This window comes from Lissotriton helveticus, chromosome 1_1, assembly GCF_964261635.1.
Source record: "Lissotriton helveticus chromosome 1_1, aLisHel1.1, whole genome shotgun sequence".
NCBI lineage: Eukaryota > Metazoa > Chordata > Amphibia > Caudata > Salamandridae > Lissotriton > Lissotriton helveticus.
The window spans coordinates 229731182-229748011 of record NC_136057.1 but is presented as its reverse complement, the minus strand read 5'-3'; the positions used below and the strand labels follow the sequence as shown (position 1 = coordinate 229748011).

The window sequence follows — 16830 nt, the reverse complement described above, 5'->3', positions numbered from 1 at the left end:
AATCACCACCCCTCCCCCTTATCAGCAGGTTTAATTGTGATATTCAGGTCATTTGTTAAGGATAAAATGGCTTCATTATGTTCTCTATGTATATTCCTAGTGGCAGGGGCAGGGTCCTCAGCCTTTGTCGCATTTACTCTGCTCAAAGAGCCAGCACTAGTACATGTTGCCAAACACCAGAGTAAAACAATAACAGGTTGGAGGATCAGAGGTTGGCAGAATACAGTACAGTTTGCACCAGTATGAGCTTTCAGTTCCTTCAGAACATGTGTTTTGTCGTGTCTTTTGTTCATAGCCAAGAAGTACCTGTATGTCCTCTTTTGTCTTGTGCTTATGGCTTTCACACAGGGGAACATGTAGTAACATTAAGCTAAAATATTGGTTGCTAGAATATTTGATATTTGCTGAGTGCCTTTCATAGTTATCTGAATATCATTTTTCCCATATAGATGCCTCTGGTTGGAGCCATGAAACCTGGGAATAGAAGAACTGGCACTGGATTTATCATGTTAGGTCTCACCAGTGATCCCAACCTGCAAATCCTGCTATTTATATTACTTCTTCCAGTCTATATTTTCACTCTGTTGGGTAATGTTAGCATCCTGGTTATTGTTGGTTGCAACACTCACCTTCAGACACCTGCATACTTCTTTCCCAGCCAGCTTCGATGTCTGGATCATAAAACTGTTATCTGCCCCAAGATGCTGGTTGTTCTGCTGTCTAATAGGAAGACCATCTCTTTTTATGGCTGTGTAACCCAAGTATTCTTTTTTGCTGCTATTGGCAGTAGTGAGTTATTCCTCTTGGCAGTGATGGCCTTTGACCACTATGTAGCAGTATGTAAACCACTGCTTTATACAGTCACCATGACAAACTGTCTCTGCATGCAGCTGGTTGCGTGGACATACATAGGACATTTCCTGCAACCACTGATTCATGAATGTTGCATTTGTCGGTTGACTTTTTGTGGTCCTGATGTCATGAACTACTATGGGCCCGATTCACAGAATGAACTTAAGACTCAATCCTAAATTTACTACTATTTTTGTATTCACAGAATGCACTTACTACTTTTGGCATTCACAGAATGAACTTACTACTTTTGGTATTCACAGAAGTTAGGATTTTGTCTTAAGTCTGTCTTAAGTCTGTCTTAAGTTTGTCTTAAGACAAACTTAAGACAAAATCCTAACTTCTGTGAATACCAAAAGTAGTAAGTTCATTCTGTGAATGCCAAAAGTAGTAAGTGCATTCTGTGAATACCTAAATAGTAGTAAGTTTAGGATTGAGTCTTAAGTTCATTCTGTGAATCGGACCCACAGTTTGTGATTACCCTGTGCTGGTGAAGCTGTCCTGCACTGACATCTCCATCAATGATTTAGTGTGTTTTGTTTTTGCTTCATTAGTTGTGCTAAGTTCTCGGATTATTATCCTCATCACCTATGCCTTCATCATTATTGCAATCTTGAATATTTGCACTACAGCCAAGAGATGGAGAGCCGCCTCCACCTGTGTCTCCCATTCCAACTATGTTATCATCTTTTGTGGCAACATCCTGTTCATGGCACAAATTTTTACTATGATTTTTAAAAAGCAATCATAACTCCAGTTCTACTGATAGGAATTTTGTTGTTTTGGTGTCAAATAATTTATTAAAATGTGCTCTATTTCTATAAATTGGTGTGAGATTTTATATGTGTTTTCACTTTATTAATGTTTGTGTGCTACATAAATACTTACACATTGTCTCAAAGTAAAGCCTGACTTTTTTTTGTGCCAAGCTACCCAACTTTGTGACATTTTGTGGTTCACCCTGGCAAGGATTGTGGTTGTTGCTTGACCAGGGTCACACTGCGGTCAACCAACAACAACCTAATTTCTCACATGGTAGTATATAGAATGCTGGGCAAAGTAGTTTCCTTTTCTCAAATTCAACATATTTCTATCAGAGAAAATTTGGTACAGCGCCTCAAAAAACACAAAAAGCAAAAGACACACATGGAATGCAGAACAAATCAAAACATTCACATCCAGTCAAGAGATCTGGGTTAAATAAATCCATCATTTTTTTGTTTGCTCGCAATGCTACCCCAGTTTAGACCTGGCCATATACAAATCAGTCTTGACTCTGTGCCTCATGGAAACAGTTCAACCCAAACTGCCAAGCCAGGTCCTCCCTGGACCAGAAGCAAGCATTCTAGGACCGGTGTCGGGGTTTCACCCCTCTTCAGCCAGGATAGCTTTATGCCAGTGGCACAGTGCGCCCAGGACCCTCTTCCTGGCATACCTGGCGCACTTAGGGTGAGAAAGCAAAAGACACACAATTGATGGACGGAATGCAGAGCAACTCAAAACATTCATCCCCAGTTAAGAGATCTGGGTTAAATCCATCATTCTTTTGCTCACCATGCCACCCTAGTTTAGACCTGGCCATATGCGAATCAGTCGTGACCCTGCACTTTATGGGAACAGTCCAGCCGGAAGTGCCAAGCTAGGTCCCCCCTCGACTGAAAACAAGCATCCTACGACCGGTTTCGGGGTTTCACCCCTTTTCAGCCAGGATAGCTTGATTCCAGTGGCATGAAGAGCACGGGACCCACCTCTAGGCATACCCTTCCCACTCGGGGTGACAAATGCCTAGTGTTCTATCCAAGGGGAAAAAAACAATGTCATGTTGGGTTTTGTCAGAAAAAAGCACTGTGAAAAGTGTTCAATGCCAAACCCATAAGAAATTATGCCAACGTTGGTAGGGGTACCATTGGGAACCATACTCTATTGGTCAGCGAGTTTCCACAAACTAGTGGTATAAAGGTGTCACACATGGATATCTTCCTCAGAGCTATGGTGGACCTGAGGAAGACAAAAAAGGACTGCACCTGCTGAAACCTTTCAACTTTAGAAATTGGACTGCACCTACTGCAACCTGAGGAGAGAAACTAAAAGGGTGGCACCTGCTGCCACTTGAACCAAAGACAGATGAGTGGACTCCAAGGGCTAGTTTGCTTGGCTTCTCACAATATACAAGAAGCCACCTTCCTGAAGAGCCCAGCTGTCCATTCCCAATTGGACTTGCCCTGGACCCTGCTGATGGCTTCACTTTGAGTGAGATCTGACTCCCAAGTTGTGCCTCTGAGGTCCAAGAGCACTTTGATAAGTGACAGAGTGTACACCTTCTGCCTAAACATACAAACTGGCTCTTAGAAACATTTTCAAGGATTTTTAAGAAAAGAGCAAGAGGCTGCCATCAGACGGCCACCGTGCGCAGATGCTGATGTCACACTGCCAGTTAGACTCAACTTTTCATACTTCTCAAAGGATTCTGACTTTTAAAAAAAACTTTTAAAGTCCGAAAAGTATCCTTTTGGTGGGGACCCTTATTCAGGTGTTAATTTTAAAGTTCTGAGTTTTACCAAATGCCAATGGCTTCACCTGGACATTTTCCAACAGCTCTCCTGCCTTGTGGAACTCATCTTAGCCACTGACTGCTGGCTTGCCCTACTGAGGGTATTTGACTTCCATTTTATAGTCAGTAATTAAAACTCTTCAACCAACCTCAGTCCCTGTATCCAACCCTTGCAACATTTTAGTCAGCCTTAACTTATGGCTTTGACCTAGTCTAGTGAATCCAGATACCAGTGGTTGGTGCTTAGCACTCTTTGGCATTAGAAGCATCTAAAATGTAAAAAAATAATATAGTTCCCTACATCTGATTTTTGGAGTTTTCATGTCCTTTTGAAGGTTAACATTTTTTATACAATGTTTATATTAGGATTTTGATTGGGTGGTGGTTTCTACTGATTTCCTGTTTGGTACTGATCACTGCTGTGCACATTTTTCCCACATTTAGCCTGTCTGCTCTGTGCCACAGCTACCAATAATTGAGCTCAGGTAATTATTGATATATATCTGGTACTTGCAAAGAATAGTGCAATTATTATTTGACGAGGTCTATCATCCAAACAGCCAAGTTCTCAGCTTCTTGCAGAATTCAAGAAGAGAGGAGGAGGCTCCGATTTGGAGTGGAAGGTCACACAAGGATTAGCACTGATTTAAGAGAACACCTTTCTTCCTGTTCTGTTTCTATGTATGCGAGGAATCTGTGAAAGTAGGAGTCCCGTGGAGTGGAGTTGTCTGGGTAGTTGGTGGAAAGAGATACAAGTGTTCAGGTTAGTGGGAATGTGTGTTACCTTGAATGTGTGTACATTTATGTATTGGGAGCCAGTGGAGCTCCCTGAGATGTAGTGTGATGGTAGTTTTGTTTGAGTGGTTGTAGATGAGCCAGGCTGCCAAGTTCTGATTGTTTTTAGTCTCCTGGTGAGTTTCTTGATGATCTTTGTGTAGTCCAACTTGCTGTTGACTAAGGGCCCATTCACAGAATGAATTTAAGACTAAATCCTAAACTTACTACTATTTGATATTCACAGAATGCACTTACCTCTATTCGGTATTCACAGAATGCACTTACTACTTTCGGGATTCACAGAATGAACGTACTACTTTCGGGATTCACAGAATAGACTTACGACTACTAACTTTACGTCCGCCGCCGGGCCGTAATTTCCACTACCGGGCCGGATTTTACGGCACTTTGGCGGAATTTACGGCGCATTATCGTAAAATCCGATTACGGGCCGTAATTTACGATTACGGGCCGTAATTTACGATTACTGGCCGTTGGTCATGTTAGCCCAGGGTAAACACCTGGCCAAGGTCCACCCATCCCCCAACATGGATCAGCTGACACACAGGAGCCAATCCCAGCCCTGCAGCATATATGAATGCAGAGCAGACACAAACAATCCCTTTGAAGGATGTCACTGAACGTGTTTGTAGTACTACCACTTGCCATGCGGCAAAACCACTTTAGGAGGAGGAGGAGAGCAGAGAGGATCTTCAGGCAGAGGATCAACCTATTTGGAATGTCCAGCCAGGATGTAAGGGCCAGGTACCGTTTCCCTCCTGAAGTCATCTTGGATATGGTATGTGAGTGGGAGCAGGAACTTGACTCTGTGACCTGCTGCTCACATGCAATACCAGCATACCTCAAGATCCTTTCTGCCCTCCACTTCTTTGCTACTGGGTCCTTCCAAAAGGTCACCAGTGACTATGTGGGCATTTCCCAGGCAAGCCAGTCGCGGTGCCTGCATCAGGTACTGAGATGCATCACTGATAGAGCCCCCAACTACATACAAATGCCACATACACTGGCCATGAGACAAAGGGCAGCAAGAGACTTTTATCTCCTTGCACAATTCCCACGTGTGCTGGGTGCAATTGATTCCACCCATGTGGCCCTTCAGCCACCCCGCCACATTGCAGACATCTTCTGCAACAGACACAGATGGTATTCCATCAATGTTCAAGCTGTCTGTGATGCCAGTGGAAGGTTCATCAATGTGCATGCAGTGTTCCCAGGTAGTACACATGACAGCTTCATTTTCCGCATGTCACCTCTTGCTCGGCGTATGGCTGCTGGAGAATTTGGTAACATGTGGCTACTGGGTAAGTACCAAGCACTGAAAATGAGTGATATGCGTCATTGAAATGTCTGAATGCCCCCCAATAGTAACCATTGTACAATAAGAAACATGGCCCAACAGACAATGCATGGACGAACGTATAGATCATGTTCTGTTAAAGTCAAAGAGTAAAAGGTTAACAACTGCCCTTTCTTCCCTCCTCAGGCGAAGCTGGGTATGCACTCTCTCCACATCTCCTCACCCCCTACAGGCGTGCTAACACTGTACCTCAGCGTAGGTACAATAGGGCACACATACGTACTTGAGCCATCATCGAGCGCACTTTTGGTCTGTTGAAGTCGCGATTCAGATGTCTCGACCGTACAGGGGGTGTGCTTCTGTACTCCCCAGTAGTTGTGTGCAAGATCATACTAGCCTGTTGTGTTTTGCACAACATTGCTCTAATGCATGGCTTACACATGCCTCTCGAACCTCGACTAGCTCTGAATGTGGGAGACCGGGCTATTGCACATAACCGACGTCAGGGCATGCAAGTCCGTGATGAGCTCGTTGCCACGTATTTCACATGAGCAACCTGTAGTGTCACGGACAACATGTGGTTTGCTGTCTGTTGTCAATGATGAAATGTGGACAGACACAACAGTGTTGATAAATCCCACCCTGAGACGACTTTGCAAGCCACACTAACTGCATGCAAATCACAGCTGCTGACAGAAGTCAAAAGGTGGATTGTGCTTCAGGTCATGTGCCCATGTCAGCGATCAGCGTAGTGGATATCCCTTAAACAAACTATTCACGCTAATGACAGACAATACATGTCCTGAGAGACATACCTGGACCTCATAAGGATGGGTCACCAAATCACAAAAGGTTGCATACTCAGGCCCATGACCACAACAGAATTGACTCCCCCACAAATGATGTGCCCAGAAAGTGAGTGATGATGTCATGGGAGAATCATGCACCATGGGTCAGATTTACAATAAGAGTTGCATCTCTGCATATCAGCAGGGATGCCCCAGTAATTGTGCCTCACAAACGACATCCCTTGCGCCATCATGGATGTGCCGCATTTACAAAGCTGTGCGCTGTGGGCCAAGTATAGACAGAAGCGTGAAGCATATGCTGTCATAAAGGTGAAGCACCACTGGACTTGGGTCGCAAGCGCAACGCAGCTCCAGCAAGGCAAGTGGCGAGCCGATGCCTAACATGCTGCATCAATCCTTAGGCCTCCTACAAGCAGGCGCAGGGTTGTGACACAGCGTGGCCATGAAAATGACTGAGTGAAATCTTGTACATTTCACGCTGCCACTGTTCGGAGGCGTTCGTGTGCTGGAACGCCCCCCTTGTACAGGAACGCACAACTGCGGTGCAGGGCCTAACAATATGACACATTTCACAGATGCGTCACGTTGAAGATATCCCACAGCATGGAGGTGGCGTAGCGCTGCTGCGCCACAAAAGTGACGCTACTGTGGCGCAATTGTGGCACACAGGGCTCATATAGCTGCCCCCATATGTATCTGACATATCCACACTTCTCCAAACTAATGTTACATAACATTTCACTCAACTCTGATACTGAGTACTCAATATGAACTACATGTCCCATAATGCAAAGTATGAGAATAGGAAAGTGGGATGGATGTTGTGTCAGCCCACTACCCCCTGTCAGTGCAGAAATGACATGAAATGATCTGTTCCCTCTTTTGATACATATTCATGAATCACACCTGCATTGTCATTTCACTTTCCCCTACATCAGAACAACAGGATGGCAGTGGATTTGTTTACTGAATGTGGATGGCTCAGGATGAATACAAAATGGCTGCAAAATACTTCCTGTGATGTATTTCCTGTCTCCCACTACCTGTATTACATTTCCTGTATGATATAATGTGTTCCGGGTCATTTTGGCGCAAAATCGTAATTTCCGGTGTCGCAGCGTAATGCGCGTGTGCGTAAACGACGCCCCGGAACCGGAAACTATGATTTCGGGCTGTAAATTCCGAAAATAAACTAGAACACATCCTTTCATACAGGCAAGGTAATACATGAAGTGGGAGACAGGAAATACATCACAGGAAGTAGTGGGCAGCCATTTTGTGGTCATTCTGAGTCATCCTCTATCACTGATCAGATCCTCAGGCATCCTGCTGCTCTCATCTGACCTATTTCCCCATAATGGCTGAGGACTATGAGGAGAGAGCCCCCCCTTTCTCAGACAGGGAATTGGACATCTTGGTGGAGGGGGTGCTGGAGAAATTCCCTCAGCTATATGCTGACCCTGAGCACCAGCTGAGCACTGCAGGGCAGGCTATGGGCCAACATCGCCGAGCGCTGCAGTACAGTGGGAGTGTCCACCAGGAGTGCCAGGGGGTGCCGCAAGCGCTGGGAGGACCTGAAGCGGTGGGCCCGTCACAAGGCTACGGAGCTGGCTGGCCTGTCCTCCCAGCCCCATGTGCATTGTCCTCGCCGCTCACCACTGTACAGGAGGGTCCTACGAGCAGCTTGGCCGACCCTCCATGCTCAGCTGGAGGAGCACGAGCAGCATGGACCTAGTAAGTGCATCATATGCAATATGTGTCTGGGAGTATGATGTGAGTGAAACAGTTCTGTACCATTGTGTGTCCCATGCCTCATTAGCCAATTCCATGTCCAAGCAGCAGTCACCAAGTTTCAAGAGGCACACTGTGGCATATGGACTATACAGGCCAGAGTGCATTTTGGGAGTTGTAGTTTTCTCATGACAACTGGGTAAATGAGCCACACTCATGCATTCATATTGAATTCTGCTCTGCCAGCACCACTACAATTGAACCAAGTCAATCATAACGGATGTGTGCATTGGAAGAGCGATGGTACAGAGACTGTCCAGTCTGCACATGGCAGGCCATAGGGGATTGGATGTTGTGATTAGCATTGCACCTGTAGAGTTGTGTTCCAATTGAGACAGATCATCATGTGCCTTGGAGTCAAGACAGATTTTGAGATCCTTGCATCTCTCACAAGTTTTCATAGGTTTGCAAGGTGTGTCCACTGACAGACGTCTCACCCTCAGTGGCCTGTATGACATTTTACATGTACAGGTAGCTGTCACAACCGCCCACCACTGTTCAGCGGTGTACTGCACTACCTTGTAAGTCAAGTAAGCCACTATGTGGCACTGGATTGTCCGAAGATGTGTGGGGACATCAAAAGGCTAGACACACAATGTAGCTAGAGGAGTACTCCAGACCCCACATGGATGTGTGACCCACATTTGTCTTGTCCCATACAATTCTACAAAGCAGATGACACTTGTCCAGACGTTAAATAGCTGTAAATCCATATCAATGGCCAATATCTATTATATCTGGACTCTTCATGTTCTCCTCTGGTGGACTTGTAGTTGAACTGGCACATGCAGCAGTGACACGACACACAGATCACAACAATGCCAAGGTTGAGGTTTGGCTAATGCAGTTGCGCAAGCCACAATAATACACATGAGATTTCCATGTCAAACTCAAATCAGTATATGACAGCGTGCATACATGTAATGTAAGTGCATGGACAGAATGGGGGTTGGTCCCAGCCCTTTGCATCCTGGTAAATGCAGTACACAGTTCAAACTTACTTTGGAATAATCTGGAGTCATACACCAAATTTGCTGCTGACTTTGCTGTATATCTCTAGACACGTGTTCCTGGAATGAGCGCTTCATCAGTAGAGAGCAGCAGTTTCAGAGAGCAAAGTAAATCATCTGGGTTTGCTGTGTGTCTGTGAGTGTTACTGTGACCTGAGAGGAACTTGGCAGCATTCCCAGCAAACCCAGATGATTCAGGAGTTAGTTAATACTGTAAACAGAATTTACTCGGATGCAAAGGGGCAAACTGTGCTGGGACTGTGAGGCAGTGTGCTCCCAACCACCATTAAGTCCATAAGGACTGATGGGCAGATCAACAAGGCACTTGCGCCTCAGTGGACCGCCATTGGGTCACTTTAGTGACGCAGCGGCGGAGCACACAAAGCGCCATGCTGCTGGATAATTACAACGTGACGCATACGGTGCAGGATCGCATCCTAAAAGTGGCTGAGTGAAACTACAAGATTTCACTGAGTCATTATTAGGGCCAAGCGGAGTCAAATCTACTCACCTGCTTGACCCAGGTGTAAGGTTTGCCGCAGCATGTTAGCGATCGTGCACCCCCGAGCCTTGCTGGAGGCGGGTTCGCACTAGCCACGCCACTCCAGCAAAGCCCGGCTATTCCACCGGGGATGCATCACACATCTGCCCACCCAAGCGCCATGGTGTGCCGCTTTGTACATGCGGTCCATCAGGGGTGACGCATGGGTGGGCTGATGCGTTGCAACTCATCAGACACACCTCTGCTGATTAGCGGAGATGCGCCCGAAGTTGTAAATCGGCCCCTGATAACTGTATAGTGTGATCAGAGGCAAACAAAATCGGACCTAGGCTTTTCTATGTATGTGTAGCGTCATGCATGAAACAACCACCACATCAGGATTTTGCTTACAGTTCTGCAGGCACGGTTGGTGAGACAGGAGATCCGCAGGAACAAGTCCGGAGAAGGAGACCATCAGTTCGGCGGTGGCTAAACCCTCTTTCCACCAGCGATGAAGGAGAGGAGGAGGAGGAGAGGCCCTCAACATCTGCAGGCCAGGGGGTTTCACCCACCTGGGATGAAGAAGAACACGACACTGGTACTATGTCCCGGGTGGAGGCTGTGGACATTGAAGGGGGGGTGAAGGACCGCACACCTCGGACCATGATGTGGTGGATAACCACTCACCCACACATACATCACCAGTGGGTCACGAAGAGGTGTCCCCGGGGCAGGCCAACGTTCAATCTGGACCTGCCATCTGCCCCTCCCTACCTCTAGAGTCCCCCATGCCATCAGGGGCTCCAGCTCGATCCCCTGATACCTGTCCCCCTCCTCGTAGCCGCCAAGCCGAACCCGTCCGCTCCGGACCTGAGGCACCACATCCCTTCTGTTCCCCCCTCTCCCCAAGTACCGGTGCTGTTCCTCCTGTGGCTGTGCCAGGGGACTTGAGTTGGATGGTCGAGGGTCAACCTGACATGTTCGCTCGCATCTTGCTACAGGTGTGTCTGGAGATATGCTCGATGCGAGCGGACCTAGTCCGATCTATGGACAACCTTGGCACCTAAGTCCAGTACCTGAACACAGACCTAGTCCGATCTATGGACAACCTCGGCACCCAAGTCCAGTCCCTGAACACAGCCATTACGTCTTTCATCTCCCAAGTGCCTTCCCATACCACCGTCAATGTGTCCCCCTGTCCGTTGCCCCACACTGTTTCCCCCCATACTCGTGTGTCACGTTCCCGTGTGGTACCTGTTCCTGCATCAGCCAGCCGTGTGGATGTGTCCGACCTTGAGGATCTAGACATTGTGGTCCTGGAGAATGACCTGAAAGACACTTGACTATTGGACTGAGACATTGTTTTGGACGAAGATTTCTTTTTCCCCTTGTGAATAGACTGGTTCCCATGACTCTACCTGACGTATTATATTTGTTTTGCCCCACCCAAATCCAAGTTCCCTTCTCCTTCTTCATTAAGATCATCATTTGTTTTCCTTTCTCCCTTCCAAACGGACGGTTTGTTTGTGTTCCTACATAAATAACTTTGCTGAATTCTACTTTGTCTGACTAGTTTGACTTCATTTTGAATGTCTGTTCCCAAATATAGACACATATTTAGTAAGCCATATGCTATGCACATTACAACGTGTTGCTATGATGTGTTACACTTGTACCTGTCTCACACACACAAACATGCCTACATCGTCAGAAGGGACATGGTACACAACAGGATATTACTTTAGTAGATATTTATTGTCAAAATACTCCTAAGGAGCCCAAAACAAATTGGCCATGTCAATGGCGATCGTGTTTGCGTTTCCGCAATAGAGGGGGGGAGGAACACGGTGAGGGGTGAGGTGAGGTTGTCGTCTTCGTGTCTGTGGGTGTTGTCCAGGCTGATCAAGAGGTGCAGGTGCCGATGGTGTCTGCACATTAGGTGTCTGTGGCTGGACAAGGGCTGGTTGTTCAGGTGGTTGAAGTGACTGTGCAGAGGTTGGTGGTGTTTGGGCAGGTAGTGGGGGTGGTGGGAGAGACAGTCCAGTGGTTGGTAGTGTTTGGGCAGGTAGTGGGGGTGGTGGGAGTGACAGTCCAGAGGTTGGTGGTGTTTGGGCAGGTAGTTGGGGTGGTGGGAGCGACAGTCCAGTGGTTGGTAGTGTTTGGGCAGGTAGTGGGGGTGGTGGGAGTGACAGTCCAGAGGTTGGTGGTGTTTGGGCAGGTAGTGGGGGTGGTGGGAGTGACAGTCCAGTGGTTGGTAGTGTTTGGGCAGGTAGTGGGGGTGGTGGGAGTGACAGTCCAGTGGTTGGTGGTGTTTAGGTAGGTAGTGGGGGTGGGGGGAGTGACAATCCAGAGGTTTGTGGTGTTTGGCCAGGTAGTGGGGGTGGTGGGCGTGCCTGTTCAGGGTGCGGGTGTGTTTGTGTACCTTGGCTGTGGTGCTGTGCAGTTGGTGTTACAGGTGTGGGGATGTGCTGTCCTACAGATCAACATGATTGTTCCCCTCCCTGCGTTGGCCGTGAAGGTAGACTTTGGATCACTCTCACATGCCCTCCATCATCTTCATGGCCAAGGCATGGTGTCTTGCACTCTCTTCCCTTTGGATGGATATCAGGTCTGTCATTTTTCTAGACATTTCCTGCCAAGTGCTATCCATCCTATCCAAAGCTTGGCCCACCCTGTCCACCACCTGAGGGAATTGCGCCATGTCCTGCAGGGACCCAGAAATGGCTGACAGGGTAGCCCCTCTGGCCCGAATGTCCTGCCTCACATCTGCCTGCTGTCGGAAGAAGTCCTGCTCCCACTGGCCACCATCGCCACGTGCAGGCCCCCTCTGCTGGTGTCTGCCAGGGATGAGATGAGCAGGTCCAACAACAGGGAGGTGGCAGGTAGAAGTCTGTGGGCAGGAGAAGGGTGCCCAGGGGATACCTGGTCCACAACAGGTCTGGTACTTCCCACAGATGGTGGAGAGGATAGCAGGGAAACACTGCGTAGGGAGGAGTGGGTAGGGGAACCACCATGTCGGTCCCGGACGTGAGGGCTGTGAGTGAGTGATGTCTGTGAGTGGATGTGTGGGAGCCGTGGCTGGTTTGATTTATGCTGTGGTATTGATGGTTTGAGAGGAGGCAGACGGGCGTTGCTTGTCAGAGGATGTGAGGCTGTGACGTCAGTATCATCATCCCCGGAGTAAATTGATATGTACTCATCATCCTCCTCAAAGTCAACGTCCTCTTGACCTTGATCCTCCTCCTTTTGGGCATGAGTTGCAGCCGACATTGCTGCCTGGAAGATCAGGGGATTCTCCCCTCGGATTGCCTGTCGGCCAGCACTGGTTGTAGGTCTGTCAGCCTCTCCCTCAACACAGAGGTTGCAACTGTATTGGTGATTGACCAGGTATTACATGTGCAGCAACACCAGGGTTGTATTTACTGCACTTTGCATCAGCAGATGAGGATCATGTGACCAGGTTAGGGTACCACCACAAATGGCCGATCACACCATAGCACTGAGGTGTTACACGGAGATCTACATGATACTAGCAAACTCACCAGCTCCAGCCACAACTCTCTGTCCCTTTGCGTTCCCTCCTGGTGTATCCTGCTGCACCTGTCTCATCATAGTTGTAGTAGACATAGCTGTAGAGGGTAGAAACAACATTCTCAATGATCTGCCTCACCAAATGACAGACATGCATATGTGTCACTCCTGGTCTGTATTTCACTTTGTAATCAACAACTGTTGATTCCATGTAGAAGGGGATCTCGATCTCTGTCATGGCTTTGTAATCTAAGCTGTTGACACTCCTCATGCCCAATTTACCTGAGGGACAGGTGCGCGACGGTTTCACAGCTGCAGCCAGGATGTCATGTATCCCCCGGGATGGTGTCTGCTGCAGTGGTATCATCCTGTCAGCACCTGTGATGAGAAATACATGTCCATATTTTAGTACAACAGATTGTAGCTATGAGAACAAATTACATTCTCATTAGCCATTTGCGGATAATCAAGGACGATGTGCAGCATGTGTAGCTGATTGACTTAACATGTTGGCACCTGCCACAAGCAGCATTTGCAAGGTTACAGCCATGCATCACTGACATCAATAAGATGACACATCAACTGACGAACTTGTATGAGAAGGTTACTGATTTCACCCTTACCATTGTGACTGACTTTTTTCATGGGTGTAATGTTGTCTGTTGACAAGTCAGAAAGGAGTTCATGTTTTAGATGTGCAGTTGTCAGGGGCCTGATGTTGCCCATTTGTGCTTCCCTACCCATGAGGTCACACAGTTCATTTTTGAATGAGAGAACACAGCTTACTAATATCCATCCTTTGAGTGTTCTCTGTTCCCATGCTCGATTTCCAACATCATGGTACTACTTACATGACAATGGATAGTGTCTTGAGCAGCAGACATCCAAAGCTCATATTTCATATACTCACCTATACATGTGAATATGGTAGAAGGGAGGCAAGCAGAAGACAACATTTGGTTTAGATCACACATTGCAGATGAGGTGAGAAGCTTTGAATATTCCCACCTGCACTGGATTATCCTGTTGCTCTTCAGCCAAATCATTTTGCAGGTGTAACTGCATGAAGATTCACCTTAGCAGCCCCTACACCCATCTCACAGGTACACAATTGGCACCAGTGTGTGCCTCAGCCATACTAATTTCATATTGATTTGTCCATGTTAATTTTGCTAGGGATTTAGCATATCATTGAATTGCAAACCTGTTGTGTTGTGGACGTTTCTTATGACACATTGTTCTATTGTATGTCCATTGTGCATACATTTTGTGTCAGCATCTCATTTGCCACCAGGGTCTGATCGGCCATGTGTTCAAATGCCCTATGTGAGCATATTGTGATGCAGGATAACAGTGTTGTACAACACATACGGTGGAGGTGAAAGGCACAATTAATAAGCATTCAGCAAGCTTGACTAACCGTGGCCCAGCACCGGAGCAGTATGTGGTCCCTGGACAGATGTCAAGTCCAACCTAGTAGCAGAAGTCAGTGGGCGTCTTGTGTTCTGGGAGGACCGCATTGTACCTACAATGATAAGTTTGTTTAGCAACTTTACATTCCTGCTGCCACATGTGATGCATTCAATTTCTGGCACGGGACGGGCACAAGCAGTCATGGTCACCACCGTTGCAGAAGTGTGTCATGCATTATGTAATGAGTGATCCCACATATAACTTAGATTGGGCCCACTACCTTGATGCTACCTATATCACAATGACATGCCTACGAATTCAGAGGTAAAGTCCACTATCGTGTTTTGTTGATGTCCGGAAATTATCCACCCAATGTACGCAGTACATGATCAGCTGTGTGGAATGTGCTGAATAAAATATGTATGAAAGATTAGAAGTTGGACAGTTTAAGCATTGTCAATACTACAGAGACTGGTATCTCACTGTTTGTTTTTCATTTCCGTATCGGTGGGAATGCTATTTCTTCATTAGGTCTACAAACACTGTTGGAAATGGGATCCCCGGCTGACCAGGGCTTTCGCCAAAGTCAGTCAGAGACCACCACACCCAAGTCAGGGCAAGGGAGTTACACGCCAAGATAACCCCAGCTCACCCTCTAGGTAACGTGGCGCGAGCAGCAAGGCTAAACTTGGAGGCGATGTAAGTTAAGTATTTGCGCACGCACCCCAGCAACAACAACCAAAGGCCCACCACAAAGGAAACTCCACACAAGGTTATATAAAAATAGCCTTTGTATTATAATAAATATACATCAGATAAAACACACATCTTGTTACACTGTGCCAACAGGCACGGGCGGAATTTACAAGGGATATTGCACAGGACAGGGCCACTTGGACCACTGTCAGGGGTATCAGCACTTTTAGAAATAATACTTTCAGTAATAGCACTTTTAGAAAGTAAAATAAGTGTAGCACACAATATAAACATAGAGCACTCAACCAGTAATCACTGGTAACAGGACCTCACTAGCACCACCTGTACTAGGGAGAAAAACAACCACCTACATGTCACACTACCTGTAGGGGTGTAAAACATAACACATGATGCATTAACATTCAGAGGTGTAGCAATAACATTGCGCAAAACTTAGATCAGTCACCACCTGTGACAGTCCCTGTGTCCCAATGTCAGGGCCTAAACGTCGCAGTTGCCCACAAAGTGCTGGGCAACTGGTGCAGGGAAAGTTAGGGCAACGTTGGAGCCTCTCTGGGCTCAAGAACCACTGCTGTGGCACTGTGGGGCCTCACTGGGCTTCTGGACAAGAAATGGCGCCCTGAGCCTCGCTCAGGCACTTCTTTCCAGAACCACTGCCCCAGAGCCTCTCTGGACTCCTCAACAAATAGCGCCTGGAGCCTCTCAGGCTCGTAAATCAAATGCAGGCTGGAGCCTCTCTCAGGCTCGTCACGCAAAAGGGCTGGAGCCTCTCTGGGCTCCTACACGAGGGAATGGCACCCCCAGAGCTTCTCTGGGCTCAACGAACAAAATGGCCCCCAGGAGCCTCTCCGGGCTCCTCAACAATGATGTGGGCGTCAGGGCCCCTCACGGGGGACCCTCGAACACGTGGGGGCGCTTGGAGTCCCCCCCTCTGGGGACTCAGGACGAGAAATGCCCCCTAAGAGCCTCTCTGGCTCTAAACACAAGGGCGCGAGGTCGCGCTGCTGAGGGGGGCAGGGGGGGGGGGGGCGGACACCGACAACGTGTCCCGGCGCCCCTCCCCTCGCTTCTCGCAACACTCACCGGCTCTGGGCTGCAGGGCGGCTCCTCTCGCCGCGGGGCTCCTTTCCCCTCGTCCCGGGGCTCCCCTCTCCACTCGGGGAGCCTCGGGGACCCGGCCGGCAGCTTCTCCCTCCCCGGCTCGGCTGAGGAGGCGGGACTTCCGGTCGGCCTTTCCTGGGCCGCGCTGGGATTGGCCGGGCCGCTTACCACTTCCGGGTCGCCGCGGGCAGCGCGGCGGCTCGCTTCTTAGGCAGGCAGGCGGCTTCCCAGGATCCGAGGAGTGGGCTCCCTCGTGAATCTAATAAAAACGGGCAAACAAAGCGGCAATGAGCGGGGTGGCACCCGCGCCGTCAAACCGCCACACAGGGCGATCAGATGCCGGGTGGGCACCGGCTGTGCTCTCACAGCGCTCGCGGCGCTAGGGCCAAAATAAAGCGCTTCCAAGCGCTATGCAGGGATTCCAGCGCTCCCCAGCGCTGAAGGGCAGAGAGCAGCGCTCTCAGGCTGCAGGCAAAGAA

The 16830-nt window shown here is 48.2% G+C and overlaps 1 protein-coding gene across 1 annotated transcript; it reads left to right on the top strand.

Moving 5' to 3' along the window:
- Window positions 1–467: 467 nt before the first annotated feature.
- LOC144761145 (olfactory receptor-like protein COR4) lies at window positions 468–1603 on the top strand. The gene is made up of 2 exons (XM_078646627.1): window positions 468–992; window positions 1322–1603. The coding sequence occupies exons 1-2, from the start codon at window positions 468–470 to the stop codon at window positions 1601–1603; spliced, it is 807 nt and encodes a 268-aa protein (XP_078502753.1).
- The last annotated feature ends 15227 nt before the right edge of the window (window positions 1604–16830 follow it).

What these genes read in the sequence shown, in the direction of transcription:
- LOC144761145 (XM_078646627.1), top strand. Translation starts at nt 468, where the DNA reads ATGAAACCTGGGAATAGAAGAACTGGCACTGGATTTATCATGTTAGGT. An exon ending in CTGATGTCATGAACTACTAT is followed by an intron (nt 993 to 1,321) that starts GGGCCCGATTCA and finishes ATCGGACCCACA; the next exon opens with GTTTGTGATTACCCTGTGCT.